This window comes from Electrophorus electricus, chromosome 25 (genome assembly GCF_013358815.1).
Source record: "Electrophorus electricus isolate fEleEle1 chromosome 25, fEleEle1.pri, whole genome shotgun sequence".
Classification (NCBI taxonomy): domain Eukaryota; kingdom Metazoa; phylum Chordata; class Actinopteri; order Gymnotiformes; family Gymnotidae; genus Electrophorus; species Electrophorus electricus.
The window spans coordinates 5914415-5930383 of record NC_049559.1 but is presented as its reverse complement, the minus strand read 5'-3'; the positions used below and the strand labels follow the sequence as shown (position 1 = coordinate 5930383).

Here is a 15969-nt window from a genome sequence, read left to right as displayed (position 1 = left end):
ATTCTCACAGTAAATCACGAGTAGCTGGGAAAAAGTATCTTTATAAATATAAATATAATATAAATATATTGTAATTAGCTGAAAACAAATAGGCCCAAATTTTGACAGGGACGGTATGAATTTCCAACATATTTCAGATTTTTCCCCTTCACATATTTTCTTTCGGCACGTTATAGTGCGTTAGACCTCCGTAAGATATGTGATCGTGTGGCCGCCGTCAAACAGGTCACACTTTTATTTTGAAATCCTCTGCTAATGCACAGGAAACGTGCTTGTTTATCGTTGCAGGATTCACGAACTTCACCGTTCGTGTAATTTCGAAACAGCTCACTTAGAAAGAAGAATTAGACCTGCAGCAAAAATAAAATAAAATAAAATAAAATAAAAAATAAATAGTTTGCTGCGGCAGGAAGGTGGCATGTTTTCGTTAAAATAGTGTTTCAGGCGAAGTGGTGGCTTTCAGAAAGTGAGCTATATTCAGTCAATATACCAAAACATTAACAATAACAGTGCACTGGGTTAGCTAGGTAGCTATAGTTACTCAGAGGGGTTGTGGTGTGGAAGAGATGAGGGAGAATCAAACTTGTTAAATTATTAATACTCAATACGCCACTGGTCAGGGTGTTAACCTGCTGTTTGTTTTAGCGATGGAGCAGAGCTGCCCACCTGTTTGGAGGACCTGAAGTCGGGCGGGTACTGAAAGTAAGCTGCTGTCCTAAAGGTTGGGATAGTTAAATGATTTGAAATAGCAAAACACTGAAACGTAACTGCCAGACAAATACTGAAGAAAAACAGTTTTCAACGGGCAAAAGGCTAAATGCAGTAAAACGGTGAAAATGCGTTAAAAATAGCATTGTTCTCAACCATTTGTAGTACCATTTAAGGTGTTACCGACCAGTTCTTCCTAAATAACCGACTACCTCACCGGTCCCCGCTCAAAGGTTTGTGTGAACAGGCTGCCATCATCCTCGCAACCCTCATGACTGATTAATTTTGGCTAGGCCGCGAACGGGAGAAACTTCTTTCTTCTTTCACAAGCCACCCGTAACACACGCAGCCTGTGTCTTTGCCACAGAAATGGACGTGTATTCAGCCAGCGTGTGGCCTCGCCTGGAGCCCTTTCTGCTCGGGGCGCTGCAAGCTGCCCCGCCCGGCAAGCTCAGTGTGCACTACCTGCGTAAAATGGCCAGCTACGTGCGCACTAGAGAGGGCTGCTTCCCACGGCTGGGCTGGCACATGTGGCGCCACATCGCCTGTGGGAAGCTGCAGCTACCCGAGGACTTGGCCTGGCTCTACTTCGAAACTTTTGACCTGCTGGCGCCGCGTTCCCCTGAGGAGAAGCTGGAATGGGCTGAAGCTCTGTCTCAATGCCAGTCCCCTCGCGAGCTGGACCGGCAGCGCAGCAAGGTGCGGTTCCCTTCTGTAGTTCTGCCGAAATACTTTCCTCTGTGTTTTGCGAACATCTATGTGTAACGTGTCTGAACTACTTCCCGGTTCTGTGGCTTGTGCAGCTGTCTGTGGACACTCTGCATTTCCTGCTGTTCCTTTACCTGCAGCAGCTGAACCGCGTTTCTCTGCGCACCTCCCTCATCGGTGAGGAGTGGCCGAGCCCTCGCTCTCGCTCACCCGCCTCCTTCTCAGAGAGAGAGGCCAAAGCCAGCTCCCACAACAAGGTCAGTGCACGCCGCGCGTGATCGTGCCTTCCTGCGTTTCTATGCTTTCCAACTCGTTATTCTGTCTCGTTATTATTATTTTTTTTATCCGAGGTTCTCTTTAAAACCGACTGTCAAAATTCCGCGACCGCCGTCCCGGAGCACTACAGCTTTGCTGCTAGAGTCCCCTTCTCGTTCTGTTCTGTTCAGAACTGGGATGACCAGGCACACCTCACCTTCGTGCAGACGCACCTAACCGAGATTCTCGAGCTGCTGGCTGAACCGGGCGAGCTGAGCAGCTCGGGCCAGCCACCGCGGGATGGCCAGCTCCTGCCCGCAGCCCTGCAGGGTCTGAGCCTGCTGCTGGAGGGTTCGGCCAGTCACGGGCGCGCTGTGCACCCCCTCCACCGGCTGCTGGGCCGTGCGCCGTTCCAGACCCAAGCAGGCTACTCCAAGCTGAGCCGCTCCTACTCGCTGCAGAAGCTGCAGAGCTGGCTCCACCAGGCGCTCACTCTCAACCCCTTCGGCATGTCCACCTGCCTGCGCTCAGGCAAGAAGCTAGCCTGGGCCCTTCAAGGTGCTCCAAACAAACCTTTCTTTATTTCTTATTGTTCGGCTTTTGCTAACTGAGCAACAGGCAGACAGTGACGGACACCTGTCTGTCAGTGACTGACCTCTAATGTTTTCAGCTGTTGTAATTTTAGGTGTTTATTGTTTTGTTTGAATCATACATGCCTGTCTGCTGCACATCAGCCGTGCAGACAGCTCGAGGACTTTGTTACAGTGAAGTGTGTGTTTTAGTGGAGGGCACCATGAAGAGAGCAAAGATAGCCAGGAACACACACCTGGCTCCTCCAGGCAGCCGTGTGGTGCTGATGTCCCAGCTTTACAAACAGACGCTGGCCAAGGACTCCGAGAAGCTGGCAGATGCTAACGTCAAACTGCACCGCTGCAATGAGGCTTTCATTTACCTACTTTCCCCTCTCAGGTAACACACCCACGCTGACCAGTGTAACGCCTTGGAAGATTCCTGTGGTTAGGCACATATCTGCCTCAGGTGTCAAAGAGCTAAAGTAATTGGATAAAATTAAAGTTGTTGCTTAATAGCTAAAGCGTATGTGGTGTTACATTTCTTTGAAGATATTAGGAGTACTGGATCCGAACTAACAGAGTTAGCCGTGCGTGTGTATGTATATTTGTATATCTGAGTTTGGTGTAAGTGTTTACAGAGTTGCAGACACTGAGCTATCTGAGTGTCGGTATATGCCTTTTCTGAAAGTCCACATGCATACGTCGCAGGTCAGTGACCCTGGACAAGTGTCGCAACAGCACGGTGGTGCTGGGTCCAGTGGTGACCAGTGTGCACGTCCAGAGCTGCGAGAGCGTGCGGCTGGTGTGCGTGGCAGCTCGCCTGGCTGTGGGCGCCTCCTCCCACTGCACCATCCACATCCTCACCCCCACGCGCCCCCTCCTACTGCCCGGCAATGTGGCCCTCACTCTGGGACCCTTCCACACCTACTACCCCACTCTGGAGGACCACATGGCCAGTGTGGGCCTGGCAGTCGTGCCCAACCTCTGGGATAAGCCGCTTCTGTTCGGGGCGGATGGCCCTACTCCAGACCCAGCCTCCTACCGCATCTTGCCACCGGCTGAGTTCTGGCCTCTGGTGGTTCCCTTCCAGATGGAGGGAGACACCTGTGAGGTTCCCGGGGGGCTGCCGCCAACATACCAGCAGGCGGTGGAGGCCCGTGAGCAGAGGGTTCAGGATTGGCAGAAGACGGTGAAGGATGCACACCTCAACAAGTAAGCCCTTTTACGTCGGAGCAGAAACTAGGCATCTATATCTTATAACACTAAGGTGTTTCGTTGTGCAACGAACATCAAATTTGTAACATCAGGGTTCCACACTGTCTGAATGCTCTGGGCAAGTAAAACTCGAATTATCACTTGCCTGGTTGGGCCAGTTCAAGTTGGTGTGGGGGGCAGAATGTGTTAAAGTAAGTGACGCCAAACTCAATATTTACCCTATCTTATCTAGTCAAAACAAACAATGGTATTATATATACAAACAATGACTGAGCTCGGTGTGCAGGAACATGGCGAAGCGAAAATATGAAGCAAATACACAGCTTCATTCCCTCATGGGTCGATTTTGACCCCTCTGTGCCTGAGATGTTCTGCCACGTTTGTAGGTAATATTCCATAATAACGAGGCCTATAAAAATGGCTCTTTTTTGTCAGAACTACAAATTTTATAAATTGCAAATTTCTCTGTTACAATGCATACACTGTGTGCATAATTATTAGGCAAGAGAATATTTTGACCATATCATAATTTCTATGCATATTTTCCAACTCCAACCTGTATAAACTTGAATGCTTATTGGATTTAAGCATATCAGGTGATGTCTTTGTGTAATGACGGAGGGTGTGGCCTAAGATCATCAACAGCCTGTATCAAGGTGTGCAGAATTATTAGGCAGCTTCTTTTCCTCAGGCAAAAAAGAGATTTAACTGACTCTGAAAAGTCAAAATTTATAAAACGTTTTTCAAAGGGATACAGCACAAAATTGCTAAGATATTCTGGCGTGATCACAGAACCATCAAACATTTTGTTGCAAATAGTCAACAGGGTCGCAAGAAACCTGATGAGAAAAAAACATGCAAATTAACTTCCAAAGATTTGAGAAGAATCAAACGTGATGTGACCAGGTAGGATGCAGTACTGGATTTTGAAGTCACTGGAGGATAATGGGTTCCTGGAGTGCCCAGAAGTACAAGGTGTTCAGTACTCAGAGACATGGCCAAGGTATGGAAGGCTGAAAGCCCAGGCCAAGAAATATCTGAAGACAGATTTGAGGTTTTATGGACTGATGAGACGAGAGTGACTAGACGGACCAGATGGACGGGCTCGTGGCTGGATCAGTAACAGGCACAGAGCTCCACTTCGACTCAAGACACCAGCAAGGTGGAGGTGGGGTGTTGCTATGGGCTGGCATTATTAAACATGAGCTAGTTGGACCTTTTCAGGTTGAAGATGGACTCAAAATTAACTGTCAAACCGAAGACACTTTCTTCAAGCAGTGCTACAGGAAAAATTTGGATCTTTCAAGAAGACCATGATGTTTATGCAGGACAATGCTCCATGGCATGCATTAAAGCACTCCACTGCGTGGCTAGCCAGTAAAGGCCTTAAAGATGAAAGAATAATGACATGCCCCCTTCCTCACCTGACGTGACATCACCATCTGAGAACTTGTGGGCCCTTTTTAAATGGGAGATTTTTGGTGAAGGAAACAGTAGAGTAAGAAACTGACAGAAGGCTATATTAGTCATTTGAGTTTTTTTAATTTATTTATTGAAATGTCAAAAATGTTTATTTGTAAATTGAGTGGTTTGTTTATTATTCTCATGTTAACAGATGAAAATGAACAAGTGAGATGGGGGGAAAATTTCCATTTTTCATTTAGTTGCATAATAATTCTGCACACTAATAATTATGAATACACAGATATTCTCCTATAAAAAAAGGTCAAAACCTCACTTTTACTTGCATTGCATCGAAAAAAGCCACTAGCGCATCTGGACCACTGAACATGTGCATACGACAGGTGAACGATGAAGACGATTCCAGGTTGACTAAGTTAATCACAACAGCATATCACAGGGCTAAAAGAGAAAGAGGTTTGTTATGAAACCATTCCTTATTTAGAACAAAAAGAAAACAAGTGAAAAGTATATTGTAAGAATGTACACTTAAGAATAAATAACATTAACTAAATATATTAGCTAATGTGTGCTTATTTATATGTGAATAACACTTTTGAAATACAAATATTGATTCGGGACAGTAGAAATTTGGTTCAGGACACTGCATGCTCCAGTTTTCTCGCGTGGGTAAGTTGAAGGGGAAAAAAGGTTATGGTGAACCCTGAACATTTGAAGCCTGCGCTTTAACAAGAAAGTATTAATGTATGATCACTTAGATTGGAAGCATTTAAACTGAAGAGGAAAACTAGTGGAAAATGGAGCAATCTTATTTCATGAGTACAAGAAGCAACTCGTTGCCCTCTTTCTCCTGACAGGGAGCAGCGGCGCCAGTTCCAGGTCCTGGTGGAGCAGAAGTTCCATGAATGGCTGCTGGAGAGGGGCCAGAGGCAGGAGCTAGACAGCCTGCTGCCCGCAGCCGTTACCCCGTCCCACCCCACCGACAGCGCACTCTCTACCTGTGGCTCCCAACCTTCTCTCCATCGCCCAAAAGAGCAGGCGGCCCAACGGGCAGTGGGGCGGACACCTACAGTTTGCTGAGCGCACGGACTCTAAAGTACACCCGTGCTTCCCTCACTTAAGCCTGATTAACCTCCGCTTTTGCCTCCGCCGGGCCGGGAGTGTGGGTTTCGTACCCTGACCTCTGAACCGGGAGGCAGAGCCTCGGTCAGCATTTTGGGTTCAGCAGGTTTGTAGGGACTGTAGTTTCACAGCACTCAGGAGATGTTGTAGATGTTGTTTAATGCAAAAAGGAATGCTGGATTACAAAAATTACATTTTGAAGCAACTTGTCTTAAAACATGGTACAATATATGCCTTAGATGGCTTGCCTTATAGAGTAGGAAATATGCTGGATGTGTAGCTGCAGAAGAGTTGTGATTGTTAGAAATGATTCCCGTGAGCTGCAAGCTACAAGGCCTTTGCAGTTTTCTCATTACTAGCAAGTTGAACAGGTAGTGATAAAGCAGTGGTGCCTGAGCCCTGTGCAGGATGACGGCCAGGTTAGTGCTGTATTTATGAACAGGAGAAGGAGTCTGTTAGTGACATGAATTACAATTAGGAAAGGACTGAGGAGACTCCTGTTTTACCTGCACAATATGAATTAATTTAATACAGTAATTTAAAGCTATTAGCTTGCTATTGGAACAGGGTTTTATGAGTGCATTAATATGCAGTCAAGGAATTGTACACATTTTTCAGCATTTTTATTTCATGCTTCAAACCTGCGAGCTTAAATATCAAAATTTTCTTTCCTTACACTTAGTGGCCAGTATGGTTGTGAATGGATCTGTTTCCCTGCTGTAGCTTAATTGTATAAAATCCTTGCACTATAGATGCACTTATGCCTTCACACTGATAAGTGCCCATTACTGTGTGCTCTACACCCATGATTCAGTAGCCTAGTTCTAAAGATTGGGTAACATTTTTGACTTGTACACTTTTTGCATTATAAGGTCTATAGCTAAATCCAGAGGATTCTTTTTTAGAGAACAGATGAGCAGTTTTGTATTATGTTTAGTTCAAAAGAACAGGCTTAGTATAAAAACAATAAAAGATGCTTTATCTTGTATATGGTGTCAGTTGACTATATTGGGATGGGTCAAGACCAAGTTTTATTGAGCAGCTTTTTGTTTCTGTGTGTTCAGTTGGATCTAAAAACCACTTAAGCTATCTTAACTAAAAGGGTACATCTTCCCTCTGAGTTTATATTATAATTCATGTATTGCCTGTGGGTTCTGATACTTATTTTTCCTTGTGGATGGATAGTGTTTGGATGTTGCTCCAGAATTAAAATATAGGATTAATAAAACATTTATTACCGTTTCTGGTGAAGACAAGGATTTGAATTTCAAGTTGGTAAACAAAATGTTCAGTCAATTAAGCCTGTTCATACGATTACCCTTTTCTGACAATATTGTTCACAATGTTAAAAGAAGATAACAAAAGTTCAATGTCCAACAGTCAGTGAAAGTCAGCTATTTCTGTCACTTAAATTCTCCATCAAGGACATTTGGTTTCATTATTTTGGATTTCCTTTCCTACACATCCAGTGATTGTCCTACATTTTGGTTGATTCATTCTTGCTCCAGATTGCACCAACAGTACAATTCTGAGAGGCAGCTGGATTTTTTGTGGTTTGAAATGTTGCTTTAAAGACTGAAGTGTGGGTAATTGCCTGAGATATGTTGCCATTCACCTATATGGGTGCAATTCCCAGGAATACCCCTTGCTCTGCCAGGTTTTATTATTTTTGCCTGTAGTTAAAACAGTAGAAAAGAGCTGAGCCAGGAGCATGATGTGCCATTTCACGCAGTGGAGTGCAGTGGGCATTTGCCACTGGTCTTGGCATGGGTTGAGTGATGACTGTGTTGCTAGCAGGGGGATGGCAACCCTGGCTATGTTGCCATTATGCTATAATCTGACCCATTTTCATGACAAAGTGATTGTCCAGTGCTCTCCGCCACACTAATCCTCAGTCTGAGTATTTAAGATGCCATGTTGGTGGTTCAGTAGTCAGTCAGGACTTCAGACGCTTCCCCAAACAAGGTTAAATACTACATTCAGTATTGGCAGGGTGAGTGGCCAGATATCTCCCTTAGGTGGATCGCAATAAATATGACCACAGGAGCAAAAATAAATTTGCTTTAATCGATCTAAATTGCAAAGTCAAAAGATGTTATGATTGCTGCTGGGTGGTGCTGGTTTGATTAAGTTCTAGCTATTATACATTTTTTAGGATTTGTGGCAAGAATCCCTTATAGAAACAAGTAATTCAATTTTTCATTTATTGTGCTAGATATGTATTTGTACTAAGAACTGCTGAAATTATTTCTGAGTAACAAAAAAAAGCACTAATATGAACACACATTTCAACAAAGGATAAGGATACTTCGAAAAATTCACCATTGCTAAAAAGTCTAAAATTACCTGCTGATGACATCAGAGATCTATCATTTCATCCCTTTCTTCATAGCGTTGATCCAACGTGGCTTGATGCTTCACAATGCAGCCCACATACACCTAGCATTCAGCCTGCACTGCGCCATGGTGTTCTGTTGTACACAGTGAATCCAGCTTGCAAATTAATTGAGCATCTTTGCTGAGTTTTGCAGGTCTTTTGAATCATGAACTCTTGTGACGTGCCAGTTCATAAGGTGCCAGCTTTTTAATAACCCCTAAAGGAAGATGGTTTCTGGAGCTCATCTCTGTGCAGACCACAGGTTGAAGGAACATGCCAAACTGGTTTTGGTAAACCATTAGAGCAAGTTCCCAGTCCTACAACTCCATCCGCGTGGACAGTGTACTTGGGAGGCCTTCAAGCACCCCAACTACATGTGCTGACAAGGGGTGAGCACCCAGAGTACCTTTGCTGAATGGGTCTCAAGGACCGGCTCAGCTGCTGCAAGATAATGCCCAAGCCACTCTGCAAGTCCTTTTAAATCGGTCCTATTCTGTGCTGGCAAAAAGTATATCACTGTATAGATTAATTGTGGCAAAATACATTATAGTGATTAGTACAACGACAAAATAAGCATGCATTCTTATTTATTGCTAGAATGTAAGAAGCCCTGTTGATGTTTTAGTGTTCATTCTATTCCAACACTGATGGTATGCTTTGCACAGCAGTACAGCTCCCGCTGACTTTCTGCGTCAACCTGTAAATCATCATAGAAAGTTGCCAGGACAAAAGAGTCATATGAGTCATAAACTGACCATGAAGTGTTGCAGAGAGCTGTGCGTCACAGGATCAATTTGGCTAGCACAAATGGACTGGCCCAGCATTTCAAAGTGGAGCAGAAAAAAAATTAGTGACAAAGAACTGCAAAAGACAAAGAAAAGCTTCCTTTACCTCATCCAGATAAAATATTCTTCATGCATATTCATTCATATTTAATTAATATTAATTCTACAAGAATCTAAGGGGGAAAAAAACATATAGAACAATTACATGTGAAATACTACTTTATTAAATTTGGATTCAATAGAATAAAAATAATGATTATAAAAGGATTGTAAGGCCATAGGGAGTAGCATTTTTGTATCCCGAGTGAAATCCTTGAATTCAACAGTTCAAGAGGGAATTTGGGTGCATGGTCCGGAAACACTTCCATGTCCTTCCTTCCAGTTCCTTCTTATGTCCCCACACTTCTCCAATCCCAACCCCTTTGCCTCTACCGCCTTCCTGCCTTTGACTTGGGCAGACGAGTGGAACCCCGCATAAGATGCAGCTGTATGACATGGCGGACTTTGCGGGCCAGGCCTTTGGGACCACCGAGGATTGCGCCTCCTGAGGGAGGTGCAGTCCTCCCAGGTCCTGGACGGCTACCGGGTCTTCTGCGAACACACCAACTACCACGGCTGCCAGTGCTTCCTAGAGAAAGGCGAGTTCGACCGGCCGTCCAGTCCTTTTGCTGCCTCAGTGAGTAATCCTTCACCACACATTTGCCCTCCAATATCCACTGGGCCTCTGCAAACAACAACAACTAGTTAAAGCCCCATCCCATATTATAACCTTTTGGCTATGATGTCATATGAAGTCTTGGTTAAGATAAAGTCTGCTTGGCAAGTCAGTGGGGTCAAAGATGAATTTGAGTGTGTGAATTTGGTCTTCACGGCATGGTCTTCATAGCTTTTAGTATGAAGGTAGAAGATCCATCCAGGGGAAATAATCAGCAGGGTCCAGAGGTTCTCTTACACAATGTAGTAACTGGGTTGAGTTCTGAAGCACAGGCCTCAGGTCCAGAATAACAGGGTGGGCATTGAGGTGCATCCCAAAAGAAAAGCAGTTCCCTCCACCGCCTATTAGAACCAGCTCAGCGCCATCTGGGTCTAGCAGCTCTGAGCAGAACGAATGCAGCATGAGAGGCCAGGGGACAGACGACTAGAGAGAGTGAGTGACAGAGAGTGAGAGATTCATTCTTTGGCTAGCAAAACAGTAGATGCCAAATTATAAGCAACGCCAAACCAAAAAAGCACAAATGTGGGCTTTTCGTTAAGTTATAAAACACTCTGTATTGAATTGACCCCATTCCCTAAGACCTTGCATACGCGTCTTACCGTGTCGATACTGACTTCAATACTGCCTCCAGTGGCCAGGTTTATTACAGCGACTCCTGGCACCCTGTCTGCCTGTAGCCAAACCCCACCTACTACCACCAAATTTTCACCAATCACGTGGGCTGAATGGGAATACCTGCGAATGGTAGATCGCAAGCACTGAAGGTCAACAAACCAAAAACATTCCAAGTCTGATAAACAGTAACAGCGCTAATACCTTGGGACCAGCGCTGGCTGTAAATGCAGCCTCTCCCAGCAGAAGCCTGCAGGGGTGGGTTTCAGGAGGACAGCATCTCCCAGAGGAACGCCACCTCCACCCAAACCTCCAAACATCACCAGACCTTCTCCACAGGCGCACGCAGAGTGGGAATGCCGAGGCTCTGGAAAGCTGCCTTCAACAGGTATCTGTGGCATATCCATGAAAGAGAGCTCATGTAGGATCAGTTTCTAGCAGTGTCTTCCTCAGGACAACGCTGCCTGACAAACATAAGCCAGTAGAACTGTTTTTCAAAATAAAACTTTTTTTTATTTCAAGTGACATTCCTTTCTTTAAATTCAAAAGTAGATTATGATTATGATTTGGGATACGATAACCAAAAAAGACACTCCTCTGCATCTGAACAATTAAGACAAATGTTCCAACTCTTACATCCATCCAATGCTGCTTCTCCAAACACAGGAAATGGGCATCACCAAGAACAGACTCCCTTTCTGTGTGGCCCCCGAACACAAATAAAAGGTTCCTGTCTGGATAATATAAAAGAAGGCTCACAACACGTCTTAACTCAGAGACTTTATAGTATCACCCAGGACTAAACTCCCTCACCTCCCTGACTCAGCAAAGTAGTTGTATGCCGCCATCTTGCTTTTGGGCCTTCGCCAGTACAGACCATCTTCTCCACAGACAGCTGCATGGTTTTGGGATCATGCTCATCGCTCAGGCAATGGGTGATACGCAGTATGCTGTCAATGGGGTTACGTGGAGAGGTTCTACCCCCTATAACTACTGCACCCCAGCCAGGAACAGAGGTCAGTGTGTGATACATTCGCACATCTGTGTTAAAGAACACATTACTGTTATCCTTAAGGAAAATACAAACTAATATCTCAGACACAGATCATGTACAATAGGAGCTATTTTTTAACTTAAAAAAGCCCTGAAAGCCCACCACAAACACATCATCTGCTCTATGAATTCTAACATTAAGCCAAGAGAGAACAATTTTGGATCAGGCACATAACACACACCCACCTCTCTCTCCATTCAGCTCCGCAAGGGCACATCTCCAGCCGGCCTCGCCTCTGATCAGAGCCACGGCTCCGGTGTTGCGGCCTCCTCTCCCGTAGCCCCCCGTGAGAAGCAGGAGGCTCGGCTCCAGCAGGGTGGAGGCCATCCCAGCCCCCTCCACACACGGAGTCCCAGCTATAGGCCGCGCTGCCACAGATATAGCCTCCAGCTTGGGTACCATCCGCGGAATGGGGGACTCTGAGAGCCAAACAGAGCAGAGAATGCCTTCAAACAGGGATTTTGCCATGTGGAAGTAGCAAGAAAAGGTGAACAGGGACAACATCCTTATATCGGATTTAACTAGGACCCAAATCCAATTATTAAACGGTCTAAGAAGTGGCAACAAAGTGCTCAGATTGATATAAAAATGATGACTTGCTATACAAAATAGCTCTGGTATATAACAATGTAGTGTGACATATGTTACAGTATACCTTGTAGTTACATTAGAGGTACAGGACTTGTCCAAACCATAATGCTAATATTGCTAAAAATGAGAAAGATTGGACAGCCACCAACTAGTATGCAAATGACATTCAGGGGCAGCTGGCTTCTGTTCGCCGTTAGTTACACCTGCACGTCTGATCACACTGTAATTGAAGAGTTTCATTACAGGTACTTGCCTGTAGCTGGACTGAGGAGTGCTGGACTGGTCAGAGGGCCTTTCGAGGCAGTAAGGATGAAGTAGTGCGAGCATTTCTGATGCCACTCCTAATGAGCAACACAAGGGTGGTGCGTCAGGGAGAAGGACTCGTACAGTGCGTGCGTTACACAGACTAAGGGCTGATCTCAAATCATTTTTGTTTTCTTTCATATTCTCCTGAACAAAGTTATATGGACTTGGACAAGCTGACTCTAGTCTAGGTCTCGTGTTAAAATCCGAGAGCATTTGTTTCAGTACAGTCTCACCTCGAATTCATCAAAAGGCTCCAGCTTCTCCATCCTCTCCCTCTCGACCTCCGCTAGGCTGAAGTAGAACTGGTTCATGTCCATGCATACAGATTTGTCCCAACCCTGCGGAAAGCAGGCGGAGGGAGATCACTGGTCATGCACAGGGAGAGAAATGTGCTCAGACATTGGACTGGTGCTGCCAACTACTCTCAGTGGAGAGCAGATAAAGCTAGATGTCACTGGGTGACATCATGTGTTAATTAGCATGCGTTACATTTGGTTGCTTCTCTCCTACTCTCTGTGCTGACGTACACTGTGTTTAATACAGACAAATTCCCCATAAGGCTGTTTTGTTGTCAGACAATGGGACGAGTATAAAGATGGCCCGTTAACGCTACAGGTTAACCGGCAGCCAGTACCATGCCATATCCTAGCTGCTACCTGGATACAATTCTGGTTTTCTAACCATGATGTTATATGACAAACCACATACATAATTTAAAGACAATGGCTGTGCTGTGATTTCAGCTCTATTTACATGTAAAATGATCACTCAGACAGAAAGTTATAAGCGACAGAATATCTTTCGTATTTTTACTCACACAGCACACAGAGTGATAACTGTCAAAACAATACATTAATTTGTCTCAATTAAAACTAATCTTGTCAAGATTAGTCATTGGTCCTTGACAACACTGTTTGCACATGCGCAGCATATTTGCATATGTCAGCTTCTGTGCGGACTGAACGTGCTGCTCAACCTGCCACTGGAAACTCCTTTCTATGAAAGGTAGCCATGGTTTGTCCAAATAGTCACTAGATTTAGCACTGGGTGCTTTTTTTAAAGTCACTAATTCTAGCCACAAAATCACTAAATTAGCAACATCGCATAGGATGTTCCTACGTGATCAAAGGTAACTGTCGACCAATAAACCTTTCTAAATTTAGTCTTTGCATTACCTACTATTTTGTGCATAAACTTGAGATTTCACACGATGGCTACATCTATATCAACCTTAAAAAATTTATCAATTTTTAAAATGTTTTCATATTCTATTATTCATTCACTCATTAATTTGTTTCTTTTAGTTTGCTTGTTTTCTAACTATTTATTAAGTAAAGTTGGTACCTTCTGCAAGAACCTCTGGGTCTGAGCAGCAGTGTCTGGATACTGGCAGAGGGCGTGTATTTTGGAGTTGAGCTTCAGGAAGTGGCTCTGCATGACCTTGCCGAAAGGGTCATCTGGACATATTTGCTCATACATTACAAACAAAGCCTGTGGGAGGATTCCTGCTACCCAGCCAATCACGGCATCTGACCTGGAGCGCCGGGAAAAACCCCCAAAAAAACAGCAAAAAACACAAGAGCTGTGTGTCTCTTCACTACTCGAGAGGATCTCAGGAGGGTTTGGAAACCACAGCTGCACTTGGAAGTGATGTGCACTCACCAACTTGTTTCCATATACGTGAGCACCACCTCAGAGAGAACGAGGGAGGGGATGTTGTGCTGCAGCCCGGCTACACGCAAAACCTCCTCCGCCATTCTCCCATTCCTCAGATCCAGACCCAAAAGGTTATACTGAGCACTGCTCACATACACAGGACCTGCAGCTGAGTCTAAGACAACAGACACACATGGATGAGGTTCAGACAGACAAACTTAGCAAAGAGGACAAGCGTGTCATCGTAGAGAACTGCAGAAAAGGTTATACCAGTTATAAGAATAAATGTGTAGGTGTAACAATAACTGCATCTGATATAAAACATAAAGTAAGAAACTAAACCATGTCAATCAAAAATGAATGCGGTCTATGTTTAATGTCCATTTATCATGACAGTACTTTTTTTTCCCCCAAGAGTTGAGAAGGTTTCCTTCTAAGTTGCTCATAGAAGAAAACAGTGTCTCACCAGTCTGAGATGACAGGTCCCAGTCTGAAAGGGCATCTTTCAAACGGCTGCTGCCACGGATCAGGGCAGCTTTGCGTCTGGAGACATCGGGGAAGTCCACCTCAAATACGACAGCCCGCTGCAAAGCTTTTTCGGCGTGCAGGCGGAAGTAGAGGGAGTCAAATCCCGCACCTAGAGACAGGATCTAAAAAGGGAAAGACAAAGAGGTGGTCTATGGTTCTCTGTGCCAGCCTTCCCAAGACCAATAGAAACAGCTGTTATAGAGGATTCCGTCCTACCTGCCTTCTAGAGCAGCTGTCCGTGACGTGCAGAAACTGTTTTACACAGTGGTCAACTGCTTTCCAGCGAACATAGTAGCCCCTAGTAAGAAACCACAGCTACATTTGACAGCAATTCAAATCTGAACACATCTGTGGTGCAGCACTGAGGTTCTACTCTGTAACCTCACCTATTGATAAGAGGAGCTCTTCGTAGTGACTTGCACACAAAATGTTGGAGGAACTCATCGTGGAAGTAGCCCTGTGTTGCTGCCGACACCTTACTGACCACACTGCTGTCATTGGTGCCCTGCACCTGAGAACGAATGACAGTTAAACTGATAATCAATGAACAGGAGTTATGATGCTAGCCTGCCGACACCTGGTTCGGGTTGTGTACTTCAAAAACACAGCTTCAGTGAACATATGGGTTTCCACTGATTAAAAGCTTCGAAATGTCACTTGTGTGCTCCCTCACCAATATCAGATGTACGAGAGAAGTGGTCGGAGGATTTTGTTAAATTAAGGCATTCACATGACCCAACAAACATTAAGTTTTTGGGTTTTTTTGACAACCTTTAACTATGGCACAGCAACAGATCACCAGTTGTTTTACAATCTCAATAGAATCGCAGTATCGGTGCTTTTAAGTGCCTGTAATGCCCCCTCTACTACCACGATTGTCACTCCTACACTTTACAGATATCTCCTTAGCGCAGCCCTGTTCGTGACCTACACGTTTACCAACCCACCCTTACTTTACCAATATAATACAAAGGGAACAAGTCCGCTTAAGGACTGAAACACGTGCTGTGGTTTCCTTGGGCCAGCCATGATAGGCAAAGGGGGCTTATTACCGCAGCATCCTGCTTTCCCCTGCTGTGCGTCCCGGGCATGTCAGGTGTCCTCCGTCCTACCAGAGGACACGCGGGTCACCTACTCATGATGCCGAACTGCGTCTAGGAAAATAACCACGGTTTTTTGTTTGTTTGTTTTTACAAAAACTCCTGTAGCGGTTCGCAGTTAGGTTGAGCGTTAGCTAGCTGGCTAATGTTGGAAAGCCCAACTTCTACAGTGGGTGCGTAAATTAGCCAGACGTTTGTGGTACCGGAAGTTGTCGATGCGGGCGTCAGTTTTGGCTTATATTT

The 15969-nt window shown here is 44.9% G+C and overlaps 2 protein-coding genes across 6 annotated transcripts; one reads left to right on the top strand and one right to left on the bottom strand.

Moving 5' to 3' along the window:
• The first annotated feature begins 298 nt into the window (after nucleotides 1–298).
• On the top strand, nucleotides 299–6990 carry tbccd1 (TBCC domain containing 1). Of its 3 annotated transcripts, XM_026996136.2 has the most exons (9): nucleotides 299–466; nucleotides 646–702; nucleotides 874–941; nucleotides 1076–1407; nucleotides 1512–1673; nucleotides 1863–2229; nucleotides 2454–2640; nucleotides 2952–3455; nucleotides 5738–6990. In XM_026996136.2, exons 4-9 carry the CDS (start codon nucleotides 1078–1080, stop codon nucleotides 5958–5960), a joined length of 1773 nt encoding a protein of 590 aa, XP_026851937.2. In that variant the 5' UTR covers nucleotides 299–466; nucleotides 646–702; nucleotides 874–941; nucleotides 1076–1077; the 3' UTR covers nucleotides 5961–6990. The 3 variants fall into 3 exon arrangements, with proteins under 3 accessions (XP_026851937.2, XP_026851942.2, XP_026851948.2); XM_026996141.2 differs by lacking the exon at nucleotides 874–941; XM_026996147.2 differs by having other exon boundaries at nucleotides 299–941; nucleotides 1557–1673.
• A 2375-nt stretch (nucleotides 6991–9365) lies between these two features.
• lcmt2 (leucine carboxyl methyltransferase 2) lies at nucleotides 9366–15916 on the bottom strand. 3 transcript variants are annotated; one of them, XM_027033034.2, is made up of 15 exons: nucleotides 15679–15914; nucleotides 15013–15137; nucleotides 14843–14924; nucleotides 14565–14748; nucleotides 14105–14273; nucleotides 13787–13976; nucleotides 12676–12780; nucleotides 12390–12477; nucleotides 11731–11964; nucleotides 11305–11532; nucleotides 11128–11225; nucleotides 10696–10883; nucleotides 10479–10614; nucleotides 10117–10302; nucleotides 9366–9888 (listed from the first exon to the last, which is right to left on the bottom strand). In XM_027033034.2, exons 1-15 carry the CDS (start codon nucleotides 15715–15717, stop codon nucleotides 9853–9855), a joined length of 2088 nt encoding a protein of 695 aa, XP_026888835.2. In that variant the 5' UTR covers nucleotides 15718–15914; the 3' UTR covers nucleotides 9366–9852. The 3 variants fall into 3 exon arrangements, with proteins under 3 accessions (XP_026888835.2, XP_026888825.2, XP_026888844.2); XM_027033024.2 differs by having other exon boundaries at nucleotides 9366–10302; nucleotides 15679–15912; XM_027033043.2 differs by lacking the exons at nucleotides 9366–9888; nucleotides 10117–10302 and having other exon boundaries at nucleotides 10485–10600; nucleotides 15679–15916.
• Nucleotides 15917–15969: the final 53 nt, after the last annotated feature.

Excerpts from the sequence above, each read along its gene's own strand:
- lcmt2 (XM_027033024.2), bottom strand. The coding sequence starts at position 15,717 with ATGCCCGGGACGCACAGCAGGGGAAAGCAGGATGCTGCG. Across the intron at positions 14,274-14,564 it reads GGACCTGTCATCTCAGACTG|ACTCAGCTGCAGGTCCTGTG; the intron begins GTGAGACACTGT and ends CTGTTGTCTTAG. Across the intron at positions 11,226-11,304 it reads TACTTTGCTGAGTCAGGGAG|ACAGGAACCTTTTATTTGTG; the intron begins GTGAGGGAGTTT and ends TATATTATCCAG.
- tbccd1 (XM_026996141.2), top strand. The coding sequence starts at position 1,078 with ATGGACGTGTATTCAGCCAGCGTGTGGCCTCGCCTGGAGCCCTTTCTG. Across the intron at positions 1,674-1,862 it reads AAGCCAGCTCCCACAACAAG|AACTGGGATGACCAGGCACA; the intron begins GTCAGTGCACGC and ends TGTTCTGTTCAG. Across the intron at positions 2,641-2,951 it reads TACCTACTTTCCCCTCTCAG|GTCAGTGACCCTGGACAAGT; the intron begins GTAACACACCCA and ends CATACGTCGCAG.